Source organism: Pezoporus flaviventris, unplaced genomic scaffold (genome assembly GCF_033815535.1).
Source record: "Pezoporus flaviventris isolate CSIRO_AGI_PZ_B2104156 unplaced genomic scaffold, CSIRO_AGI_Pfla_v1 ptg000129l, whole genome shotgun sequence".
In the NCBI taxonomy this organism is placed as follows: Eukaryota; Metazoa; Chordata; class Aves; order Psittaciformes; family Psittacidae; genus Pezoporus; species Pezoporus flaviventris.
In genome coordinates this window covers 4,317,280-4,341,145 of record NW_026892677.1, presented here as the reverse complement: position 1 = coordinate 4,341,145, position 23,866 = coordinate 4,317,280, and the positions used below count along the sequence as shown (strand labels likewise).

Genomic DNA, 23,866 nt, shown 5'->3' with positions numbered 1-23,866 from the left:
AGGATCCCATCTCAGAGCCCCCAAGGAAGAGCAGGGTTTCCTGAAGAGAGCCAGCACCTGCTTGTGCTGCAGCTGCTGGACCTGATGTGTTGGACAGTGTGGCTGCTGGCCACCCTGGCCATTCATAGCCCGGCCAGCCGCTGGCCGCAGAGGACCTGGAGACGGGGTTGATGTTCTGAGTGTCCCTGCAGGCCCACTGCCCTGCCCAGAGTGCTCCAAGGCCAGCGGCTGCTCTCCCACAGCCACCTTGTGCTGCCTCGTCGCACGAGACAGCGACTCAATGGTTGGTGTCTTTGAGGCCTCTTGGGACATCACAGCTGCCTACGCTCAGTTCGGTGGAGCCCAATGGTAGCTGTTTCCTACACCCTCCCAATGAGTAACGCTGAAGCCCAAAGGTGCCCAAAGAGGACTACAATGGCCCCTCTACCACGTGCACCGGTGTGCAGGGGCACAAGCTCCAGGCCCCCATCCAGGGACACGTTGGGGACAGCGCCTGCCCCACGGGTGTTTGGAGTCCTGAGGTGAGACCAGAACACAGCAGCCGCTGCAGACCACCCTGTTCATAGCACCCCCAAGCTGAGAGGAGCTGGTTTGCATGTCACAGTCCCTGGGCTTTATTGGCGGGGGGGAAAGGGATGTCAACAGGGCAGCAGCCCCTCAGTGACCGCAGGGAAAATCCATCCCAGTGCATACACGAGGTTGCTGTAGATCTGCTCAGGAAGTCCACACGAGAGCACGCAGCAGAAGAACTCAAGGTCAAGGCGCAAGGTGCAGACAAGTGCAGCAGCCACACAGATGCCAACGGCCAGCTCCAGGCTGACCAAGAGCAGGGAGAGCATCCTGTGAAGAAGAAGAGCCATGGGAGACAGGGCAGGGTGGATGATGCCAACCCTAGGTCTCCTCTGGACTTGAGGGGGCCATGGGCTGCCCCCAGCCATTTCTCATCGCACCCTTAAGCAGAGTGAGACCTGAGACTCCTCAATCCCAGGAAACACCCAGGCTCAAGGAAAACTGACCCTGGCCAATGCTCAGCTAGAGCCCAGAGCCGGGCAGCAGCACACAGCATCAGCCTGAACTTGAGCCTGGCCAGATGGAGCAGGCGTACAGCACATCCCTGCCACTGCCTGGAGCGGGGTACAGGGCACCCCGAGGGGAAACTCACTGCAGCCAGTAGCAGAAACCACGTCTCCTGGCCAGCAAGTCCCTCTCCTCTTTCTGCGCCACGGCCTCTTCCAGCTTCTCAATTTGCTGATCCAGAATCTGGGAGAAACAAGGCTTGGAGTCTCTGAACCTGCTGGGGCCTCCTCCAACCTCACACTCCCCAAGGGCCTGTTTTGCCCTGGCCCTTCTGGCACTACCTTGTCCTTCTGCTGCTCCTCCCGCAGCCAGGCCCCCATGCAGGCAAGGTGTTTTTCCTCCTGCAAAACAAGGGCAGCGTCGGGCACTCTCAGCCCCCTCCAGCCCTCATTCACTACCCCACCGCCACAGGGCACTGAGAAGCGCGGGTGACTCCAGGCCACGCACAGGGAATTAAGTGATGGATGCCTCATCTCCTGGGCAATGTGTCCTCCTCCCCAGTCACCCTTTTGCCCGCAGCCAGTGGGCAACACGTGCCAGAGAACCCTCCTTCAGCAGGGGGGGGCGCTGGACAAGACTACCCCCGAGGACCCGGCACACCGCTCAGCCCCAGCCGGCACAGCTCTAGGACATGGCTAGGGGAGAGGACACCAACCTGGCTGCGGACCTCCTGCACAGCATCAGAGAGATCCTCATGAGTCCCGTCCTGCGTGGGGAAAGGAGAGCACGGGCTCAGGCTCTGCAGCCCCAGAGCCCATGGACCAGGAGCCCCTCCACACCTACCATGTCCTGCAGCAGCTCCTTGCTGCCGGCCTGCTCTGAGTATCTCTGCATGGCCAGTCTGAAGGCTGCTCCGTCGGCCTCTGCTGCCTGCAGGAGAGGAGAGGGAACAAGAGTGTCTCCAGGAGGGGCACGGCCCATTCCCTCCATTGCAGGCAACAGACCGTAAAGTAAATGTCACAGAATCACAGAATCAACTGCGCTGGTACAGAACTGTAGCATCCAGTCCAACCATTACCCTGCACTGACAAGCCCACCACTAAACTAAGCGCAAACTGATCTTCCCTCAAGATCTCCCCTCATGGCTGCCCCTCACCATCTCCACTCACAGCCACCCCTCGTCTCCCACCCATAGTGGCACACGCCCTATAGCTGCCACCGCTACCCCTCATGGCCACCTCTCACCTCCCCTCATGATTACCCCTCAGGAACGCTCCCCACACCCCATGATGCTGCCCTTGCTCTCCCGTCATGATCTTCCCTCATGTCCTGCCCGCTCATGCCGCTGCCCGTGGCTGCTGGCGTACTCGGGCCAGCACTGACACCCCCTTCCCCGTCCCTGTGTGGACCGGCAGCCCCTCCACACCCACCATAGGCTGCAAGCCCTTCCCTGTCCCTGTCAGCACATGGCTCTGAGCAACCGGCTCTGGGTGACGCTGCTTCAGCAGGGACACGGGACCAGAGCAGCCGATGCCCAGAGCTCCCTCCCCGCCTCAGCCAGGCTGAGGCTGTGCAGGCGCCCTCCACACCCACCCAGCACTGCAGCCGCTCCTTCCACCTCCTGGACTCTGCACAACTCTGCTCCAGCTGCTCCACGAGCACACCGAGCGACTTCTTCACCTCTGCCGCCTCCATGGTAGTGCTGGCTGTGAGGGGCACTGACACGGGCGCTGGCAGCACAGACGCTCCTCTCTCGCCTTCGTTAAAGCCCTTCCCCAGCGCAGCGACACACCACAGGTCGTTGTTGTCTCTCTCCCACTCCTGCTCAGCAGCACCCAGGTTCTCCCGGTGCTCCCCACCTCTGGAAGCAGCCCAGCGCTACACCAGGGCACCTGTGTCACAGCCCCGCGGTGACAGCAGTGACATGGCTGCTACTACCCACTGTGACATGGCTGCTACTACCCACTGTGACATGGCCGCCAACTGCCCACTGTGACATGGCCGCCAACTGCCCACTGTGACACGGCCGCTGCTGGCAGCAGGCGCTGAGCCGGGGACCCAGCCATAGCAATGAGGGGAACAAGGCTCTGCTATGGGTGCATGGGGCCGGAGCAATGGTGGCACCAGGGAGTCCAACTCCACCATGCTCACTGCTGGGGCCTCTGCTGCCGGCGCACATGAGCTCCTGTGAGCTTAGGGAGCGCGGCCCCAGGGGAAGCTGGGTCACTGCATTGAGAGGGAGGTGGAGTTAACCCAAACCCAGGGCTCCACTGAGGATAGAGCAGAAAAGGGGCTGAAAAATGGTGCTTCTCCATCAGTTCCACGTAACAGGGCCAGGACTGGGCTGAGCTGCTGGGAATCCCCCAAACACTGGGGAAACCCTCCTTGAAATCCTCCTTACATGCCAGAGGAGAAATTCTAGAACCGTGGAACGCTTTGGAATGGAAGGGACCTTCCAGCTCGTCCAGTTCCAACCCAGCAAAACGCAGTAGGGCCAGATGAAGATCTTGCCCAGGAAGGGCAAACCGGTAGGCAAGAAGCTGCAGGATCCCATCTCAGAGCCCCCAAGGAAGAGCAGGGTTTCCTGAAGAGAGCCAGCACCTGCTTGTGCTGCAGCTGCTGGACCTGATGTGTTGGACAGTGTGGCTGCTGGCCACCCTGGCCATTCATAGCCCGGCCAGCCGCTGGCCGCAGAGGACCTGGAGACGGGGTTGATGTTCTGAGTGTCCCTGCAGGCCCCCTGCCCTGCCCAGAGTGCTCCAAGGCCAGCGGCTGCTCTCCCACAGCCACCTTGTGCTGCCTCGTCGCACGAGACAGCGACCCAATGGTTGGTGTCTTTGAGGCCTCTTGGGACATCACAGCTGCCTACGCTCAGTTCGGTGGAGCCCAATGGTAGCTGTTTCCTACACCCTCCCAATGAGTAACGCTGAAGCCCAAAGGTGCCCAAAGAGGACTACAATGGCCCCTCTACCACGTGCACCGGTGTGCAGGGGCACAAGCTCCAGGCCCCCATCCAGGGACACGTTGGGGACAGCGCCTGCCCCACGGGTGTTTGGAGTCCTGAGGTGAGACCAGAACACAGCAGCCGCTGCAGACCACCCTGTTCATAGCACCCCCAAGCTGAGAGGAGCTGGTTTGCATGTCACAGTCCCTGGGCTTTATTGGCGGGGGGGAAAGGGATGTCAACAGGGCAGCAGCCCCTCAGTGACCGCAGGGAAAATCCATCCCAGTGCATACACGAGGTTGCTGTAGATCTGCTCAGGAAGTCCACACGAGAGCACGCAGCAGAAGAACTCAAGGTCAAGGCGCAAGGTGCAGACAAGTGCAGCAGCCACACAGATGCCAACGGCCAGCTCCAGGCTGACCAAGAGCAGGGAGAGCATCCTGTGAAGAAGAAGAGCCATGGGAGACAGGGCAGGGTGGATGATGCCAACCCTAGGTCTCCTCTGGACTTGAGGGGGCCATGGGCTGCCCCCAGCCATTTCTCATCGCACCCTTAAGCAGAGTGAGACCTGAGACTCCTCAATCCCAGGAAACACCCAGGCTCAAGGAAAACTGACCCTGGCCAATGCTCAGCTAGAGCCCAGAGCCGGGCAGCAGCACACAGCATCAGCCTGAACTTGAGCCTGGCCAGATGGAGCAGGCGTACAGCACATCCCTGCCACTGCCTGGAGCGGGGTACAGGGCACCCCGAGGGGAAACTCACTGCAGCCAGTAGCAGAAACCACGTCTCCTGGCCAGCAAGTCCCTCTCCTCTTTCTGCGCCACGGCCTCTTCCAGCTTCTCAATTTGCTGATCCAGAATCTGGGAGAAACAAGGCTTGGAGTCTCTGAACCTGCTGGGGCCTCCTCCAACCAATCACAGAATCATCTGCGCTGGTACAGAACTGTAGCATCCAGTCCAACCATTACCCTGCACTGACAAGCCCACCACTAAACTAAGCGCAAACTGATCTTCCCTCAAGATCTCCCCTCATGGCTGCCCCTCACCATCTCCACTCACAGCCACCCCTCGTCTCCCACCCATAGTGGCACACGCCCTATAGCTGCCACCGCTATCCCTCATGGCCACCTCTCATCTCCCCTCATGATTACCCCTCAGGAACGCTCCCCACACCCCATGGCTGCCCTTGCTCTCCCGTCATGATCTTCCCTCATGTCCTGCCCGCTCATGCCGCTGCCCGTGGCTGCTGGCGTACTCGGGCCAGCACTGACACCCCCTTCCCCGTCCCTGTGTGGACCGGCAGCCCCTCCACACCCACCATAGGCTGCAAGCCCTTCCCTGTCCCTGTCAGCACATGGCTCTGAGCAACCGGCTCTGGGTGACGCTGCTTCAGCAGGGACACGGGACCAGAGCAGCCGATGCCCAGAGCTCCCTCCCCGCCTCAGCCAGGCTGAGGCTGTGCAGGCGCCCTCCACACCCACCCAGCACTGCAGCCGCTCCTTCCACCTCCTGGACTCTGCACAACTCTGCTCCAGCTGCTCCACGAGCACACGGAGCGGCTGCTTCACCTCTGCCGCCTCCATGGTAGTGCTGGCTGTGAGGGGCACTGAGACGGGCGCTGGCAGCACAGACGCTCCTCTCGCGCCTTCGTTAAAGCCCTTCCCCAGCGCAGCGACACACCACAGGTCGTTGTTGTCTCTCTCCCACTCCTGTTCAGCAGTACCCAGGTTCTCCCGGTGCTCCCCACCCCTGGAAGCAGCCCAGCGCTACACCAGGGAGCCTGCGTCACAGCGCCACGCTAACAGCAGTGACATGGCTGCTACTACCCACTGAGAAATGGCCACTGCTGGCAGCAGGTGCTGAGCCGGGGACCCAGCCACGGCAATCAGGGTGTTCTCAATGCTATAGCCAGTTTCTGTTTAAAGTATAAATTTATTAAACTGAGCAAGCGACAGCAGATAAAACAGCTCCGGCTGCGCCGTGGAACCCTCCGCTCCGCCCAAAACGCACGCGCGGTCTCTGGGAGGTGGTCCTTTATACTTCTCGGTTCAAGGCCCCAGCCAATCCTGCCGCCTCTCATCACTCGGATGTTGACATGGCTTTTCCCTATTGGTTCCCTTTGTTGCAGGGGCCTCATCGTCGAGAACTTTCGAGAAGCTCCGAGAGGCTTCGAGAAGCACCCACTACCAATCTCCTCACCATCACCACCCCCATCCCTCGTACGTTCCAACAAGACACAACTTCCAGCCACCCACCCCCCCTCTTTTCCCCCCGCACAATCCTGTGCAATAATACAACTGACCTCCCCCCAGTAACTCACGGAGTACAACAGTTACAAAACAAAAAGAATATGGTTCCACACAGCGACAGCCACAGAGAGCATCCCTCCCCCCAAACTTCTTGATGAACAAACCCCACACATTACAAGGGGAACAAGGCTCTGCTATGGGTGCATGGGGCCGGAGCAATGGTGGCACCAGGGAGTCCAACTCCACCATGCTCACTGCTGGGGCGTCTGCTGTCGGGGCACATGAGCTCCTGTGAGCTTGGGGGGGGGGGGGGGCGGCCCCAGGGGAAGCTGGGTCACTGCACTGAGAGGGAGGTGGAGTTAACCCAAACCCAGGGCTCCACTGAGGATAGAGCAGAAAAGGGGCTGAAAAATGGTGCTTCTCCATCAGTTCCACGTAACAGGGCCAGGACTGGGCTGAGCTGCTGGGAATCCCCCAAACACTGGGGAAACCCTCCTTGAAATCACTTTGGCATTGCTCTGGGGTGGAACAGGCTGCTCAGCGTGAGTGAGGATGCTCAAGGGTTTCTAAGCACAGAAATGGGGGAGTGGTGTGATGCAGCATGGGGGCTGGAACTAGATGATCCTTACCATCTCTTCCAGCCCAAACCGCTCTGTAATGAGCCTGCTTCTCCCCATGTCTCAATACACAGCTATTCCAAATATATTCCTGGTATATAGAATAAATAGTATCCCAGAATGGTTTGGGTTGGAAGGGACCTTAAAGCATACCCAATCCCAACTCCTGCCACGGGCAGGGACACCTTTCACTAGAGCAGCTTGCTCCAAGCCCCTCTGGCAGGTTAAAGCCATTTCCCTTGTCCTGTCCCTACAGGCCCTTGTCCAAAGCCTCTCTCTAGGTTTCCTGGAGCCCCTTTAGGTTTTGTCTCAAACCTCTATCTTCTGATTTAGTCTACTTCAGTGCTATGAGGAACGCCTTTTTCTCCTTCTGGAAAGCTGCAGTGGATATACAGGAATCCTTTTCACAATCCCCTTTACACAAATTTGGCCACAATAGTCGCCACAAGTTACACTTTAAAATAGAGCCCAGGGAGGAGCTTGAAGTTTGTGTCACCTTTTGGTACCAGTAAAGACCAAAAGGAACCCCCCCCAGCCTCACAAGGCACCCAAAACTGCACCCAGCAGCGAGCTCTTAGCTTAAAACTGAGCTTCTGGCTCCACCTGATGGAAAAGAGGAGTAAGGAACAAGAAGCCGCACCAACCAAAAGAAACAAAAGCTGAAAGGCACCGCTACAGCCTGCTTTTCTACTTCAGTGATCCACAGACATTGCTGGTGAAACACAAAACAGAGATCGCTTCATCATGGAAACTTCTAACAAACAGGGTCAAGATGTGCGGCTCTTTACCAGGTCATGACCAACAGGCATTTGGGGCCTATTAAGTAAGCTATTTTGGTGATTTTTAACTTCACGAAATACTGTTTGATGACATCAATTCGTGGTGTTATAGCTGAAAAGCAGCCCAGATAAAGAACAATGTCATTAGCATGGTTCCCATGCAGGAAAGGGAAAACCTGCATTGTATGTTTCCCTATCTCACTGGTCACTAAGCTGCTCTCAGCGTTCCACATGGTACCTTTAAATCTTGGCTTACATTTAGCCATAAATAGCATGATTTAATTTTAATGCCAGTATATATATTCCCTGCTTTCATGCCAGAAACCACGCACACTTCTCCTGCCAAAGTGCACAGGTACCCAGCACAATTAGGCATTATTCCTGCAAACAAAGCCTCCAGTGAAGCCAAGGGCTGCCCCGGGTGCCCCAGGAATGCTGGTTTGGCTCTGGGGTACTTACATTGCCTCGCTGTGTTTGCACAGCACTGAACGCAGAGCCACTGTTCATTTGGGAAAGCATTTCATGTGCCTGATGCAAAGAAGCATCAAGCTACTTCACCAGAATACATGCAGGTGATGTGATGGAGACACATTATGCCTTTACAGCCAAATACTTAAAGGAACGTGTTGTAGGTGCATAGAGATACCTTTACAACATTTACTGTTCTTGTTAAAGAAACCTAAGCCCTCTGGATAGGCAGTACAGATCTCTCTCTAGTACCACTTTAAAAATATATTTCCATTAAATTTAGAAATAAATTTCTAAGAAAAGTAATTGAGAAACACCAGGAAGGTACAGAAGGGGCATTCTCTGAGCTTGCTTTTTGCACTTCTTCACCTCCTGTGAAGTTAGGTTGCAAAGAAAGGCCCCTCATATTTTTATTAAATACTACAACCTGGAGAGGGGCTTTGGACCAGGGCCTGCAGGGACAGGAAAAGGGGAATGGCTTTAACTTGCCAGAGGGGAGACTGAGATGAGCTCTTAGGCAGAAGCTCTTCCCTGGGAGGGTGCTGAGGCGCTGGCACAGGGTGCCCAGAGAAGCTGTGGCTGCCCCATCCCTCGCAGTGTTCAAGGCCAGGTTGGACACAGGGGCTTGGAGCAAGCTGCTCTAGTGGAAGGTGTCCCTGCCTGTGGCAGGGGTTGGAACTGGATGAGCTTTAAGGTCCCATCCAACCCCAACCAGTCTGGGGTCCTATGAGATGTCTTACATATTTTCTTTGCACATTCCAGTGTATAAACTACACTAATTTGTGAATTATTTGCAGTTCAGCCTCCTACAAATTCAGCTTTGCTCAGCACCAGCATTTGGGTGAGCTATAGGCACTTGAGCAATAAGTGGAACAAGTACAAAACCAACAGCACTGGATTTCTAGCACGAAGCAGGTCAGGGCCCTTTGGTTGTCTACAGTCTTTTGGTAATAAAAGCCCTGAAGACAATTTCTAGGGCTAATTAAGATCCCAGACAACAAAAGAGACTGATTTACAAGCAGTTAGCTATACAAGCAGCTATATTTGAGAGGTTTAAGCAGTGTCACATTCAGCCAAGTCCCAGTCTATGTTTGGTGGAAAACTGACAAAAAAACTTTCCATGACGAAGCAAATTCATCTTTGCTCCCTCTTTTTCTCCCAACAGACACACATATCAATGCAGACGGTCTTTCTGATAGCTTGTAATTTTGCACACTAAAAGAGAGGGAGCTTTGACATTTGCTTTGGCCATTCCATCTCTTCCTGCTATCACACAGACAACTGTCAAGATGTTTTCTATTGTTGTTGAAGCAGAGATTTACTGGTGACAGGCTCAGTGTCTGGGAAGAGAAGTTCTGGGTTCCTGTCTTCACTCCTGAAATAATACATATAATTCTGTACTTGTTCCAGCATTGAACTGTAATTAAAGCAAACATCAAATGCTCTTTGTCTGCTTTAGCTCCTAGGCCACAGCCATACACCCTTGTCCTTGCTTTGGCCACCTGAAACATGTAATTAGGGTCTGAATATGCTTACAAGCTCTGGGGACTGTCATCCTCCATCCTGTTCCTGAATTTCTGAGCTGCTTAGGCAGGTAACATGCACCTACCTTCCTCACACAGGTAGCTGTGGCTATGGGAACAACACAGGGTTGAAAGCAAGGCAGAGAGAACCTTCAGGTTAAAACAGAGAACTCCTCAATTACCCTGTCATTAAATAAGAGCAATTTAGGATGACAGTTTTTCACTTTTGTTCAGAAAGGCTTATACATACCTTGATGTTCATAAGCTTGCCAAGGAATTGGATAAATGAAGCAAACATTAAGATGACTGAAAAGCCCAGACATCAGTCAGCAATGGCCTGATGTAGAAAAACTTCAAGTTCTAAACTGCCTTGGCCTAGTAAATCTGCAACCAGAAAGTGACTTGGACAAGATGAGAGCTCAAATTGAATACCAGAACCTAGAGAAATACTCCCAGAAATAGAAGATGAAAATCGGTAGAGCAGACCAGAATTTTACATGCTTGTAATTCCTGCTTATTGCACGAATAAGGGGGGGGGGAGCAACAGCTTCAAAGCTGTTCTTCAGAGCAGTCTGTATGAAAAGGGAGTCTGGGAACACAGTATGAGAAATAAAAATGTGCTACTGGAGGAAAACCCAAACCACAATACCAGGGCATAAAGTACAGTACAGCATAAGTACATGAGGGCATGGCTGGAGCAGTGAATCACAGCAGGAGATCAACCAGGGCTCTGGGAAACATTACTCCTCTGCAAAGAGTTGGAATTTTAAGCAGAGGAGCAACGACTGAAACAAGCTTTAGGTATGTAAAAGGCCGTTGCATAGAAGGAAAATAACCTGTTCTCTGCAGTCTGATGGACAGTGTAAATGGGCAGCAGGAGAGACAGATGGAGAACATGGTGGGAGACTTGCTGACAGTAAGGACAGGGAGGCACTAAAACACAGACTAGGGTCTTAGGCCCTCCAGCCCTTTCAGGCCATTATGTAATAACATAGATGTAACTTGGGGCAGGGGAACAGACCTGAGTGTGTCCTTCATCCTTGCCAGCCCTATTACTCTGCAAAAGTAAACTTTTTGGCTGCTAAGGACTTTTTGGGGTTTACCTTTTTGGTCTGTGAAAGGACTCCAGCAAATGCTGTTGACATTATGGTTTCCTTCAGTTATTTCACTCCTTTTCAATCAAATTACCTAAGTGCAGCTTTCAGAAATACCCAACTTCCTGAGCAACACCTCTTGGCATACTTTTCTTATTCCTAAGACTAACCAACAGTAACAATGACATATCACTCCTTGCAACAACGAGGCCTTTTCAAACTGAAATCAGTCTTACTTTATCCACAGCAGATAAGTGCTCATTTTTTCTCACCCAAAACAAGGTAGGGTAAACTGTTATATGCCCCTAACCAGCAGCTCGGTTCATTCCCACAAACCAAGTTGCCTTTAAAACCCCAAGGAATTATTTACCACTTCCTACTACAAACATGTGACTGCATTTAATCCCTATGCTTGGCAAAGGGAACATTTTGCATTAAACAGCGATTAATCAGGGTTTAGTCTCAGCTAAACCCAAGTCAGTTAAGAAATACAAAAAGCAACCTAGGACAGGAATAGCAGCCAACTCCACAATTTCATATGGAATACCACATTGGGAGCATCCAAAGGCACGGAAGTGCAGAAGCATTCACCCTGTATAAAAAGCACAGCAGAAGCTTCCATATAGAGACTGATAGAAATACATAGACTGCAAAGGCAGCACTTCCTCTGGCTCTGGACAGAGGCAACTACGAGTTTCTGCGGAGTTTGCTTCTTTTTTGAATACACTCTGTATTATAATTACACATTAACTTCTTTTAATAATGCAAGGCATGGTTTAATATAAACATTCAGATTATGGAAAGTTTTATAACAGTACAAACCTGTCTGTCTGCTCAGATCTATTGTACAAGATTGCAAAGCCAAACACTGAGGCCAGGCTTGAAAACAGCATCTCTTGTCATACAGTCAGAATATTGTACATACAGAATACAGCTCGATGCTTCTCAGGTTCACCAGCATAACACCCAGATTGTATTATTCATCCATAATACAAGTGCTTCTATCTTACAGGCACCTCACCAAGGGGCAGAATTGCCAAATATAACATTTTGGAGAGTGATATAGAACCACAAAACCATAGAATGGTTTGGGTTGGAAGGGACCTTAAAGATCATCTAGTTCCAAACCCTAGCCATGGGCAGGGATGAGAGTGCAAGATCACCCTTAGTAAAATATATATAAATTACACTTTGGCCAAGACTTTCAACAATTAACCAGATTTCTATAGGTATCTCCCCTCAAACATTCTGACTTAACTGTTCAGTAGGTACACAACTAGATGAACAGAATCTCATCAAGTCTGGGAACTCTTTAAACTGGAAACTCTTTAAAATCATTCTGTATTTTCTTCAGAGCAATTGTAATTGAAGGGCATAGCTACGTTTGAAGAGTCAAGTCCTCTTGGATAAAAGGAATGAGAGATGCTTGCTTCAAGAACAGGCCTTCATCGCGCTTATTTCCATGCAGCACCTTGGGTCAGTCAGCAGATACACTTGGAAAGCCACTTGTTCAGAAAGACAGAATGGTCTTATGAATTATTTCAATGCACTCTCTAATTTCATCCTCCTTAATGACAAGGGGTGGTGCCAGCCGGATGATATCACCATGAGTAGGTTTGGCAAGAAGTCCGTTATCACGAAGCCGCAAACACACCTTCCAGGCATCGTAGTCTACAATTGAAGGTAAAAAGAAACAGAAGACACTTAGAATACAGCACAAAAAGCAGCACAATTGAAGCACGTGGTATGTGGGGCCAGACTGTAAAATGCCTGCCATCTGGCAGTGAGAAGATAAAGTGTGTTCACAAATGAAGCAGTCGCTTCTGAGCCATCCCCTACAATTTGCAGTGAACGTGCAAGACTGCTGCAGAACTGCAGTTTGTCTGAAGGGACTCACAAGTTTGCCTCCATGTACACTGAGTTTTGCTTCTTCACAGCTGAGTGCTTGCCTTGTAGCAATAAGGTTAAAACGGGGAACTGTGAAAAGCATTACATTTATGCCTGGATTTCAATGCATCATGTGCATGTCTTCTACAACAGCTCCCTGCAGCACTGAGTCACTTAGAATGTATTCAGAACAAATATAATTGTCTGCTCTGGGTCCTAAGCAGTTTTCTGATACAACTCAAGGTGTTAATTCCTAGAAATGTGTTCCCAGTTGTCAGCTTTTTCCCCCTTTGTACTCTCCCGGATTCACTGTACTCTTCCAGCTATCCTGGAAACAACCAACCTCAGCCAATCCGTCCATAATCTGACAGAAACTAGTGTTCCAGATGTGGCCAGTTTTATTCTGATGGAGAGACAAAAGCGTATTTGTTGGGGGCAAGATTCACCATCAGGTTTGAACATTATCAAATCATAAAAGAACTTAATTCATTAAAAATAATTGTTCAGACTTACTTAGTAAAAAACCCCTTATTTTAGTATCACACAGTGACTTGCCTCGATTTTCAGTAGGTACTACAATACTATAGCCAAGATCTGAACCCAGACATGATGCCTATAAACCATCCCCCTACTCCATTAAGATACTTTCAATTTAAGCTGAAAAATGTTTGTTCGTGCTATGATTGTGCAGTTGATTTTATTTCCTTACCCTTGGTTTCCCGAATTACAATTGCATTTAGTAGTCCTCTTCCTCGTACACAAGTTACAATATCTGATGGTGTCTTCATGAGCTCATTTCTTACTATATTACCCATTATTTCTGCATTTTTAGCCAAGTTTTCCTCTTCAATTACCTAAAGGGAAGTCAGATCTCCAGTTAACTGCAGGGCACTGCGTTTGTTTTCTGTACCATGCTGCAATGGATGACTAAGGACATTACAACTGCTGAGCTACAAAAGCTGCTGCATCCGAAGTATCGCTGCGAAGGCTGTACATCCAAGCAGATTAGTATTAAGCCTTTACTCATTCCTGTTCACAAGAAACAATAATCTCTTTGAAATTTTATTCTAAATTAACTGCTTTTCATTTGCTGTTATTTACAAGTAAATCATAAGGCTCTGAAGACTCTTAATCTGTCCAGGTCCACAGACTGGGTGATGAGGGTTTCAGAGTGACTTGCATTACATGTAGTCAATTATATAGTCACAGACTAATTAGAATATGGACTCTGTACAAGGCATTTTGCTAGCTTCTGTTTGAGCCCCAGTAGCACATATGTTATCAGTGTCACAGAGCAGCAGCCTCTGCAATATGGTCCAGTAAAATAAGCCAATTTAAAATGTCTTTGTGAAATTAGTGAAACTGTTTTACTGAAACCTCCCTTAAGTAAATTTTGCCATTGAAGACATTGAGACCATAGGAACATAACAATTAGGACACATTCCCAGTAAAGACTTTAGAAGTTGTTTTGTGATCTATGCAAAGTTAACAACTACCACTTTTTTATCCATATTAAAAGCTGGATTTCTACTTGTAGCATAACAAATAACATCATTTATTTAAGCAACGATCATGTCAGTGTGACACTTCTTTTCCTTTGGAATCCAAATCTCTACTACAACACACAAACCTCCAGTGCTGCTATTGCAACACGACAAGCTAATGGATTTCCTCCATATGTAGATCCATGTTCACCAGGCTTAATGGTCAGCATGACTTCATCATCACATAGTACTGCCGAGACCTGAAATGGGAAGATCAGCCCATTGATTTACATAAATATTCATATTGTAAACTTAAATATCTCTGAAGTATACTTTTCCCCAGGGCTCAGGAAAGGGTAATTTTCAGTCTGTGGTGATAAATTACATTTACATTCCCAGCTCTGTGTAGAGGAGTGTCTCTGACAATCACATTACAACTTAATCCCTTAAATACACTTAGCTATAGTGGTGACATTAACATTGAAGGGCATTTCTCCAAACTGAATAGTATTTCAAGAGTTTCAGCTTCAAATACTCTGGGTAACAACTCAGAAATACCTCCAATCAGGCAAAATCATTCAAGGCATATTGTAATTTCCAACCTAATCAGCAGGAATTTAAATCACTCCAAGAGGATAAAAATCAGTCGTGGGTATGCCAAGCAGATGAAAGTTGTTCACAAATAGCTTGATAATGTATGTTTTAACACACATTGGTATTTTTTTTTCCCTTTGCAGAATTCACCTAGAAATAATCACAGCAAGACTGTGATAAATACTCTCCAGAGAGAGTACAACAGACTAACCAGTAATTCCAGAGTGAAAAGCTAACCACCGGATACTTATTTTCCTGACAGGATAATATCAAACTGAAGAAAACAGAGATCAATTTTTCAATTAGTTGACAAGGGCTAGAAACACCTAAAAAATCACCAGCCTAAGAAGATGGCATCTAATAATTTGCCACCCTAACGAGCCGAGTATCAACATAGCAAGTTCAGGATACCATATAGAGATTTCAGCTATAAAGGTAATATATATCCCATAGTTTTCTTATGTATCTCTCACAACTTGAACTATATGGCAGTACTGTTTTGACCAGCAGGTCAAAGGAGGTGATCCTGCCCCTCTACTCTGCTCTCGTGAGACCTCACTTGGAGTATTGTATGCAGTTCTGGTGTCCTCAACATAAAAAGGACATGGAACTGTTAGAACAAGTCCAGAGAAGGACCATGAGGATGATCAGGGGCTGGAGCACCTCCTGTATGAAGAAAGGCTGAGAAAGTTGGGGCTGTTCAGCCTGGAGAAGAGAAGGCTGCGTGGAGACCTCAGAGCAGCCTTCCAGTATCTGAAGAGGAGCTATAGGGATGCTGGGGAGGGACTCTTCATTAGGGACTGTAGTGATAGGACAAGGGGTAATGGGTTCAAACTGAAACAGGGGGAATTTAGATTGGATAAAGAAGAAGTTCTTTCCTGTAAGGGTGGTGAGGCACTGGAATGGGTTGCCCAGGGAAGTTGTGAATGCTCCATCCCTGGCGGCGTTCAAGGCCAGGTTGGACAGAGCCTTGAGTGCCATGGTTTAGTGTGAGGTGTCCCTGCCCATGGCAGGGGGTTGGAACAGGATGATCATAAGGTCCTTTCCAACCATAACTATCCTATGATTCTATGATTCTAATTGTCTCATAAATCATAGTTAATCTTGTAAACACTGCTTTCCAAGTACAACAAACATCAGACTTACTGTTCTTCCAACTAGTAGATTTTCAGTGTTAATTACTTAGAAATCACTATTCTACAAATAGATACTTCTTTGTTACTCACGGGATATAAGCCACCAGAAAGGGCCTTTCCAAGAAGAACTATATCAGGTCTCACATTTTCATGGTCAACAGCTAGCATCTTCCCTGTTCTGGCTAAACCAGTCTGTACTTCATCAGCAATAAGGAGAACCTTTAGAGAGACAAAGAAGAAAAATCCGCCCATAAAAGAATGACTTTTAACTCCCATTCCCAACTCAGTTCAAATAATACAGCATAATTGCATGCAGTAAGTGAAAGACCTTCCAGCTGCATTACTTTAAGTACATGATGGTACTTCCTTTAGCTCCTTTAAACCTCCTGGAGGCTTACATGTTCTATGAAATGTGAAACTACCAACAAGTGAACATACTGTCCTCTCTCTCCGATATCTTTAGCACATTCTGTTCTACGTAAGGCATAGTCCACACATGGTTGGACACTGTCCAACCAATATCTGTTTGCCATACAACAAGGAGTAGGATTTCCAAAAAGTTAGAATTCATCTATCTCTACTCCCAATGCATTATTTGTACCTTTGGAAGTTGAAGGACATGGAAATGCACAACAAACATATCTTCCCACCCTTCCAGGGACACTGAATGCAAGTCTGTCTTTCTTCACTCGCAGAGAACAGTTATGGATCTAACAACACTCCATTTTCAAAACTAAACATTTCTTAGTACAATTCAGACAAGATATAATATTGAGAATAGGAGTCAGGACTGGGGCATGAAAGAGAATCTAAGAAAATCCTGAAAAAAGGACAAAATTATGAGACCCCTGGTCATCAGAAAATTTAAAAGATCACCCTTAAGCATATTTTCTTCACTGTGTCATTCTGTGACCCACTACTAGCTCTTGGTAGCACTTAAGCACTCCATAACAAGGTCCCTTGACAGCCATGGTAGAAGCACTGCAGGAACTAGCTTCTGGCCTAAGAAACTTATAATGTGAAAAAGAAATGAAAAGTTAATATAAACTAAATGCAATTTCAAGAGCATTCATAAGAAACTTCAGTCAGTGACAGCAGCAAGAAAAATGTGCACTGCTAAGAAGTACTTCCGGGTAAGGAAAGAAGTCTCCCTCCCCTATTCCAATGAAAGAAAAGGAAATTATTAAATAGTGCATGAAGTCCTGTACCTTGCATACAAGGATGACCTTACAAAACACACCAGTAAGCTCGGTGTGTAATGTTTAAGCCACTTTGTTACGGAGAATTCCTTACATTGTGTTTTGTGCAGAGGTCCCGCACTCCTGTGAGATAACCTTTGTCAGGAATGACTACACCTGCTTCACCTTGAATGGGTTCGACCATGAACGCTGCTACGTTGGGATCTTGAAGGGCCCGCTGTAAAAACGGACACATGGATAGGGAAGACAAGAAGAAAAAGCTTTTATTAGGTCAAATTTAGAAGATATGGAATTGAATACATGTAGCAGAACCTAGCTCTAAGCCTGGAGTTCTGCCTCAAGTGATAATAGTATCTATACCAGGAGTTACCCCCAAATGCCATTCCAGTTCCAACACAAAAGCCTGTGTTATTTTTGCCTTGAGAAATCAGTTGCTGTGCTTGCGTGGAAAATTACAAAGCTTAAAAATTGCAAACTCAGACAAGCAGATTATCAGGCCAGTTCTTAAATTACCTCAGAAATACACCCACTTTGGCATTACCCCATGCAGGACAAACAGTTGCTCAACTCTATTCAAACAAGAAAAAACGGTGCCTCTCCAGAACAGTTTTGTCACCTTAAAGCAAAGTCCATAGCTATATTCTTGCACCATCAAGTTCTAAAAGGTTTAGAAGTCCATGAGACTCAAGAGATATAATGATTCCCAGCATGAATTTACTACATAATTTCTCAGTATGGCCCCATAAACAGAATGAATTCAGTCATCACTCTGACAGACACAGATCGCTGTTTCAGGTCTCCACAGCACATTATTCAAAGGCTTGATAAAGTTGGCTAAAAGCCACTAAATACTTACAGGGCTTTCACAATGGGCAGCTTTATGTAGGTTCAAATCTGAATAAGCTTTTCCACACAGCAACTATAATACACTGAGAGACCTTTGTTTCCTCTAACCAAACTCTAAGGAGGCAAGCATCTCTGTCCTAAATCCTCCGACTTCCATGGCGACTCACTTGTACTAAGCAGACCCAACATGCAGAGAGGGCTAACCAACTCATCACTCATGGAGACAAGGGGGAATGGCATTAAGCTGAAAAAGGGTAGATTTAGATTAGATAACGGGAAAAAAATCTTCCCTGTGAGGGTGCTGAGGCGCTGGCACAGGGTGCCCAGAGAAGCTGTGGCTGCCCCATCCCTGGCAGTGTTCAAGGCCAGGTTGGACACAGGGGCTTGGAGCAAGCTGCTCTAGTGGAAGGTGTCCCTGCCTGTGGCAGGGGTTGGAGCTGGATGAGCTTTAAGGTCCCTTCCAACACAAACCAGTCTGGGATTCTGTGATTCTATTTCCCAGATGATGGAAAAGTGGCAATGCCAATGTTCCTAGTGCTTCAGGACTACCTGTGTTTGGCTGGAGCCGTCTTGCCTCCCACGTTCCAAGTCTAGCACCCTACGGCTGCCATCAAGCACCATCTGCCCTTTCATACTTTAGCCGAAATTATGAGGGTGGGAAAGTAGGTAGTTAAAGATACTAGTTTCAGAATCCAAGTCCTGACCTTGGAATGTATGCTACTGATGTGAATTCCCTTAAGTTGTATCTGCTGTTCTTCATTTGTACCTTGAATATCTTAGTGATGTGGGAAATGAAACAGGTTGTGTGGTTTTCCTTTTACATCCTAAAGCAAAACTGAAAGCAGATTTTACACACATCTCCTATATGTATTGTAATATATATATATTTCTTATATATGTCTATATATAAGTAGTGTCAAACCACATTTCAAAGGATAAACTGATTTTCCTGCCTTGCTATTTACCAATGAGATGCTGTAAAATGAATTGCTGACAAGAGAACAAAAATGGTCAAATACCTCAAGAGCTGGTAGGTCATTGTATGGGATCACTTCGAAACCTGGCATGAAGGGTCCAAATCCATCATAGCTGGATGGGTCAGTAGAACTAGAGATAGCAGACATTGTTCTGCCCCAGAAGTTGCCAGCTACAGAAGAATAAAAGGGGTGAGTTTGTTACAAAACTAAGAGCCAGAACAGTTTAGAGGACATCACACTTTCCATCTGGTAATGTGGTTTAAGAGTTGTCTAACATTAGCATATTAACATCCTTCTGCTAATTGTCAGCATTTTATATTGATGCCATACATTGTGTTGCTGTATCAAAAGCACATATCAACTTTTTAATTCACAAAGTTCAAGGAGAACCCATTTAGATTTACAGAACATTGTGACACTGTGCTGTTTCCTATAGAAACATGAGTTAAAATGTCTAGGAACCATCTATCACCAAGACCATAACATATACATTTAATATTTCAGTTAAATCAACATACTCTCAGCTAATCAGTAAGAAGGTGCTTAACAAGACTAAGATTAAGGGTTCAACACCTTCACAGCATTCTAGTATTTTTCTTTCTCCTCTTATTTCTGTGTATGTAGCTGTGATCCCAGGGGCAAAGATTGTTCTCAATCTGCAGGAAACCCTAAAGTCAGTTGTTACCGAAGCAGCCAGCTCTAGGCATCCCCTCTGTCTCATTGCCAGGGTAAACAGCATTACAGTGTTCACCGCAGCAATGCCTCCTAAGGGAACAATCCCTGCCAAGCTTTGCTCAGTCACGTGCTTGTCACCTCAAGGTTATATTAGAGCAACCCTCTGTATCCTGAAGCAAAGCCCTGAGGACTGCATTACTCAGAGCAGAGCAGGCTGGCTGCTGATGGCAGGCTCTCTCCACCTTAGCACCACTCCAGTCTCCGTGCTGGCTCCCTGTCAAGCACAGAATCTACGTCAAGTTTTCTAGACTGATGTTTAAAGCCATATTTTGTTCTGACCCAGGCTACCCAAGAGGGCCTTTTTTCTGCCAAAATGCTGGCTTTGACAGGAGGATTACTGGGGTCTTTTTCCTAGCTACTTGGCACATAATGACATATTGTGGTTCAGGGGATTGGATCATAAAAATGGAGAGCATATCCAGTTCATCAAGATGAGAAAGCACTTACTAAAAATTAATTGTATGAAGAGCAAAATAAACTATATATGGAAGGGAAGGAGGGAGAAATATATTTGTTCAAAGAATTCCCAGAAGAAATAACCACCTCATCTATTTAATCCCATAAACCATAATGTAATCTTTAACTACGAATTGCAATTTAGAAATGCTGCCTAATCACAGTTTATGGTTCAGGTACTATAGATACCAAAAGTCAAAACCAGTATTTGCAGCTGGACCAATTAAAAAGAAGTCAATATTTAAGTAATAAGCTTTATTCTGGAAGGTTTTATAAAATACAGAACCACTGAACAACATTAGAATTGACAAACATACTTCACCTATAACCAAAACCACCAAATGTCAGTTATCTGAATTAAACATTTATTTATTTCCCTAATAAAGCACAACAATCTCTTCAGAGCAGGTAACTTCTTCCTGTTACAGAGCCAAGCAGAGCAGGCAGATAAAGGGCACCAAATACATAATCAAGGGCTTTTCCAGGGTCCCATATCTATTTTAGCAACATTGCTTTTACTGTCATTGTGTGATCAAGGCTACAATATGGCTTTACTGGGTTAATGCCAACTTCTCAAAGACCTTAAGAACGCGGAAGAAAACTACTGGCAGTGAAAGCCTAAGAAGGAAACAGGCTTAACCCTGATGTGCAATCTATGAGAAGAATGAATTCACCAATTAGTGACACCCAAGCAGCAGTTAAAAGAGCGTGGAGCACTGAATGTGCTTCCCAGGCATTCAACCTTTTTAGCTGTCAAAAATTGGTGAGTGGGACAAATAAGGTCCACTTTAAATACTCAATGCTGTTTACAAAGCCTTATCAACCACCTTACTAACAACAGTTTCCTCCCTGGATTTAAGTTCATTGTTGCATTTCCCTTGCAAAACCAGACATTAACAGCAGTTCCTGACACAGCACAACTACCCTCATTGCCTCTTGATGCATACACCTCCACAAGGGAGAGGATCTCAAACTGATTTGTCACAGGAATTATACTCACATCTCTTGCTTTTACAATCATATAGAATCACAGAATCACTTCTGTTAAGATCACATGTGTTTCTTTAAGGACATTACATTAAAAAACCAACAAGTTTCTAATTCATTGTAACTATTTAAGGTTAAAACCAAATAGCTAGAAGTTTAGGTAGAATGTTTTGTCAACAGAATGTATTTTAAGACTGAACTTCACAATTTAGAAGGAGGCACTTGCCGAACCCTAAAGTCTTGCAAAGACTCTTGTAACCACAACAGAATCACCAGCTATAGGTACATGAGTACAACATAACCTGTTAACAGGTTGAGAACTTAGCTTACATTATTAAAATGTCAAAGGTTACAGAAACCTTCAACAGACTTGGTTCAGTGACAAAACTGAAACATTAAGAATGCTGCAAAGTACTCACTACAGCTATAGGACAAAAGAGAGTGCTATATGCAGTGGCTGGAGGTCTCTTCCTCCTCAGTACTTCAACTCATAACACATTTCACATACCTGCAAAAATAATTTTTGCTTTGTACTTTGGAATTCCTTTCACAGTGTATGCCCACTTCCGAGCCAGCTTACAGGCAGTTTCTCCAGCTTCCACTCCTAAAACATAAAGCAGAACCATTATCACACTTGTACATGAAACAGGTCACTAATGCAGAACCAAATGCTACAAGACCGTTGAATCTCACAGACAAGAAATACAATGGAAATAAAGTTATCTTTTTACCTGTGTTCATTGGAAGAACTTTGTTATAATTGAACATTTTGGTGACAAACTCCTCATATTCACCCAGTACATCATTGTAGAACGCTCTGGATGTAAGGGTCAGTTTTTCAGACTGAGTTTTCAGAGCATTCACGATCTTTGGGTGACAGTGGCCTTGATTAACAGCACTGTAAGCACTCAGAAAGTCAAAATACTTTCTACCTTCAACATCCCACACATAAATACCTAGGAAAACAAAGGTATGGTCAATACACAGAAGAAGACATGAGATAATGCTAAACGGTGGAAGCTGAGAGCTACAACACAGCCTGGTCAAATATAAATGGTATTCTTGCTATTCCATAGGCATATCTGAAAGGCCCTCTAATTAGAAAATAATCAATTGACAAGCTTGAGCAACAAATTAGCACAGTACAAATAAATGCCCAAGGAGGAATCAAGAAAAAAAGCATTTCACATGTAAAGCTGCTGTTCCACTATGTTAATAAGTAATATCAGAGTATTACTTCCCCTCCAAGTCCCTGTTTTGGGTCCTAAAATGTAACTAAAGAATATTTCTGTAAGAGGATTAATAAGAACTGGAGGTCATAAAAGAAAGAACAAAACCAACAGAACCCAAAGAGTCTCAGAATTTAAGAGATGGTCAGCTGTGAGCTGTCAAACTGTGTGCTGAAAACGAAAAACTATTGGATCACTATGCTGATAGCATTTCAGTATAAATTCATAGAATTTAATGGGCAGAGCACAAAGGTCCCTTAAACATAATTAAAGATCAGAGCAGGAACAGTACAAAAGGACTAAATAGGGTTCGAGTGCACGTTTTCCTGTTGACATGAGCATTAAACCTCTCCACAGAAGGTAACAGAAGAAACAGAGTTGCTTGAAACTTTCTTGTTGAGTTATTCTGAATTATGATCTGAATTATGAACTTAGACCGCTATTTAGGTGAATTATTTCAGAGACTACAACTTTATCAGGCAGCTTTATGTGTAACGATCCAGTTCTCTAACCAGCAATTAGTCTTTATTTCATCAACTATCTCAATTCCACCCCAGCCCCCAAAAAACCCAAAGGTTCAGAAATTGATTAGCTCAACATGATTATGCCATGATCCCATCCCATCTACACACACACACCCCATCGACACCACCCAGGGAAGAGCCTAGATAAAATACCTTTTCCTTTTTCCAGAGCAACAGGCAGTGGGTGATAATTGTGGGCACCATATTTAGCCTCACGTTCAAATATGAACTCGGAGGATGGAGGTCCTTGAATGGTTTTCTTAGTAGCAACTGAGGTGGCAGTGGCAGAACTGAGCGAGGCGTGAACACCTCGACAGAGAACAGCGATGCTCTGAGAGCGGGTTAGCTTGGAAAACATTATTGACTTCAGGGATGCTGCTATAGATCTGGGGAGAAAGAAAGAAAGTTAATCATTAGCACTAAGAATACTTCAGGAGAAAAATATGACACGATTGAGGTGGTTATATTGCCAGGTTACAGGTTTTTCGACTCTTGTGCAATTTAATCAAGCTTTTATGAAGTAGAAATGAATGCAGTAGTAACTTTAAATAAGTATTGTTTTCTGTTTTAACATACACTTACAAGAACGTGCACATAAAGCACTCAGTGAGCAGCATTTTAAGACCACCAAAAAACAGATGGAAAGTAATAACGTCAGATATTAATGATCATTATGGCATCTTGTATTTTCTATAGCAGAACTCGGTGATTTCCCCTGAATCCATAACCTTGTACTGGTAATGTCTAAGGATTATCTGAGAGTAGAATTTCATGGGGCAAACACATTTCCTCCTGTGCCTTCACCTCAGTCAATGTAAAGATAGGTATGACAGAAGGGAAACTGAGTTGGCATTCTAAAAGCTCTTCAACCAAGCTCTTCTTACAGCACCAAGTACTGGGAGCAGCACAGAGCCCCTGAGGAAACCACAATTGCTTTAGCAAGGGCAAGAGTTCTCAAAGCTTGAGTTCCTAGTCTTGCAGAGCATCACACATAAACTGGCAAAAGATGTAAGGCCCAAAGGAAAATCACAGATTATAATGACAAGTACTTTGATTATCAAATGTAGACTCTTTTGTCACATACTCTGTAGCAAACTGAAGAGGTAAGTAGCCTTGATACTG

The 23,866-nt window shown here is 46.5% G+C and overlaps 2 protein-coding genes across 2 annotated transcripts; both read right to left on the bottom strand.

Moving 5' to 3' along the window:
• Nucleotides 1-638: 638 nt before the first annotated feature.
• Nucleotides 639-2,991, bottom strand: LOC133282579 (uncharacterized). Its single transcript, XM_061478600.1, has 7 exons — nt 2,960-2,991; nt 2,611-2,878; nt 1,861-1,947; nt 1,733-1,783; nt 1,359-1,418; nt 1,163-1,260; nt 639-840 (listed from the first exon to the last, which is right to left on the bottom strand). Exons 1-7 carry the CDS (start codon nt 2,989-2,991, stop codon nt 639-641), a joined length of 798 nt encoding a protein of 265 aa, XP_061334584.1.
• An 8,438-nt stretch (nt 2,992-11,429) lies between these two features.
• OAT (ornithine aminotransferase) lies at nt 11,430-23,154 on the bottom strand. The gene is made up of 9 exons (XM_061478622.1): nt 22,898-23,154; nt 21,723-21,947; nt 21,500-21,595; nt 18,856-18,983; nt 17,085-17,207; nt 15,882-16,010; nt 14,208-14,321; nt 13,287-13,431; nt 11,430-12,361 (listed from the first exon to the last, which is right to left on the bottom strand). The coding sequence occupies exons 1-9, from the start codon at nt 23,100-23,102 to the stop codon at nt 12,201-12,203; spliced, it is 1,326 nt and encodes a 441-aa protein (XP_061334606.1). The 5' UTR covers nt 23,103-23,154; the 3' UTR covers nt 11,430-12,200.
• Between the last annotated feature and the right edge of the window lie 712 nt (nt 23,155-23,866).

What these genes read in the sequence shown, in the direction of transcription:
- LOC133282579 (XM_061478600.1), bottom strand. Translation starts at nt 2,991, where the DNA reads ATGTCACAGTGGGTAGTAGCAGCCATGTCACA. An exon ending in TGCAGGAGGTCCGCAGCCAG is followed by an intron (nt 1,419 to 1,732) that starts GTTGGTGTCCTC and finishes CTTGTTTTGCAG; the next exon opens with GAGGAAAAACACCTTGCCTG. An exon ending in GGTTTCTGCTACTGGCTGCA is followed by an intron (nt 841 to 1,162) that starts GTGAGTTTCCCC and finishes TCTTCTTCACAG; the next exon opens with GATGCTCTCCCTGCTCTTGG.
- OAT (XM_061478622.1), bottom strand. Translation starts at nt 23,102, where the DNA reads ATGTTTTCCAAGCTAACCCGCTCTCAGAGCATCGCTGTTCTCTGTCGA. An exon ending in ACCTCTGCACAAAACACAAT is followed by an intron (nt 16,011 to 17,084) that starts GTAAGGAATTCT and finishes GTCTCTCTAAAG; the next exon opens with GTTCTCCTTATTGCTGATGA. An exon ending in TTGCAATAGCAGCACTGGAG is followed by an intron (nt 13,432 to 14,207) that starts GTTTGTGTGTTG and finishes ACTTCCCTTTAG; the next exon opens with GTAATTGAAGAGGAAAACTT.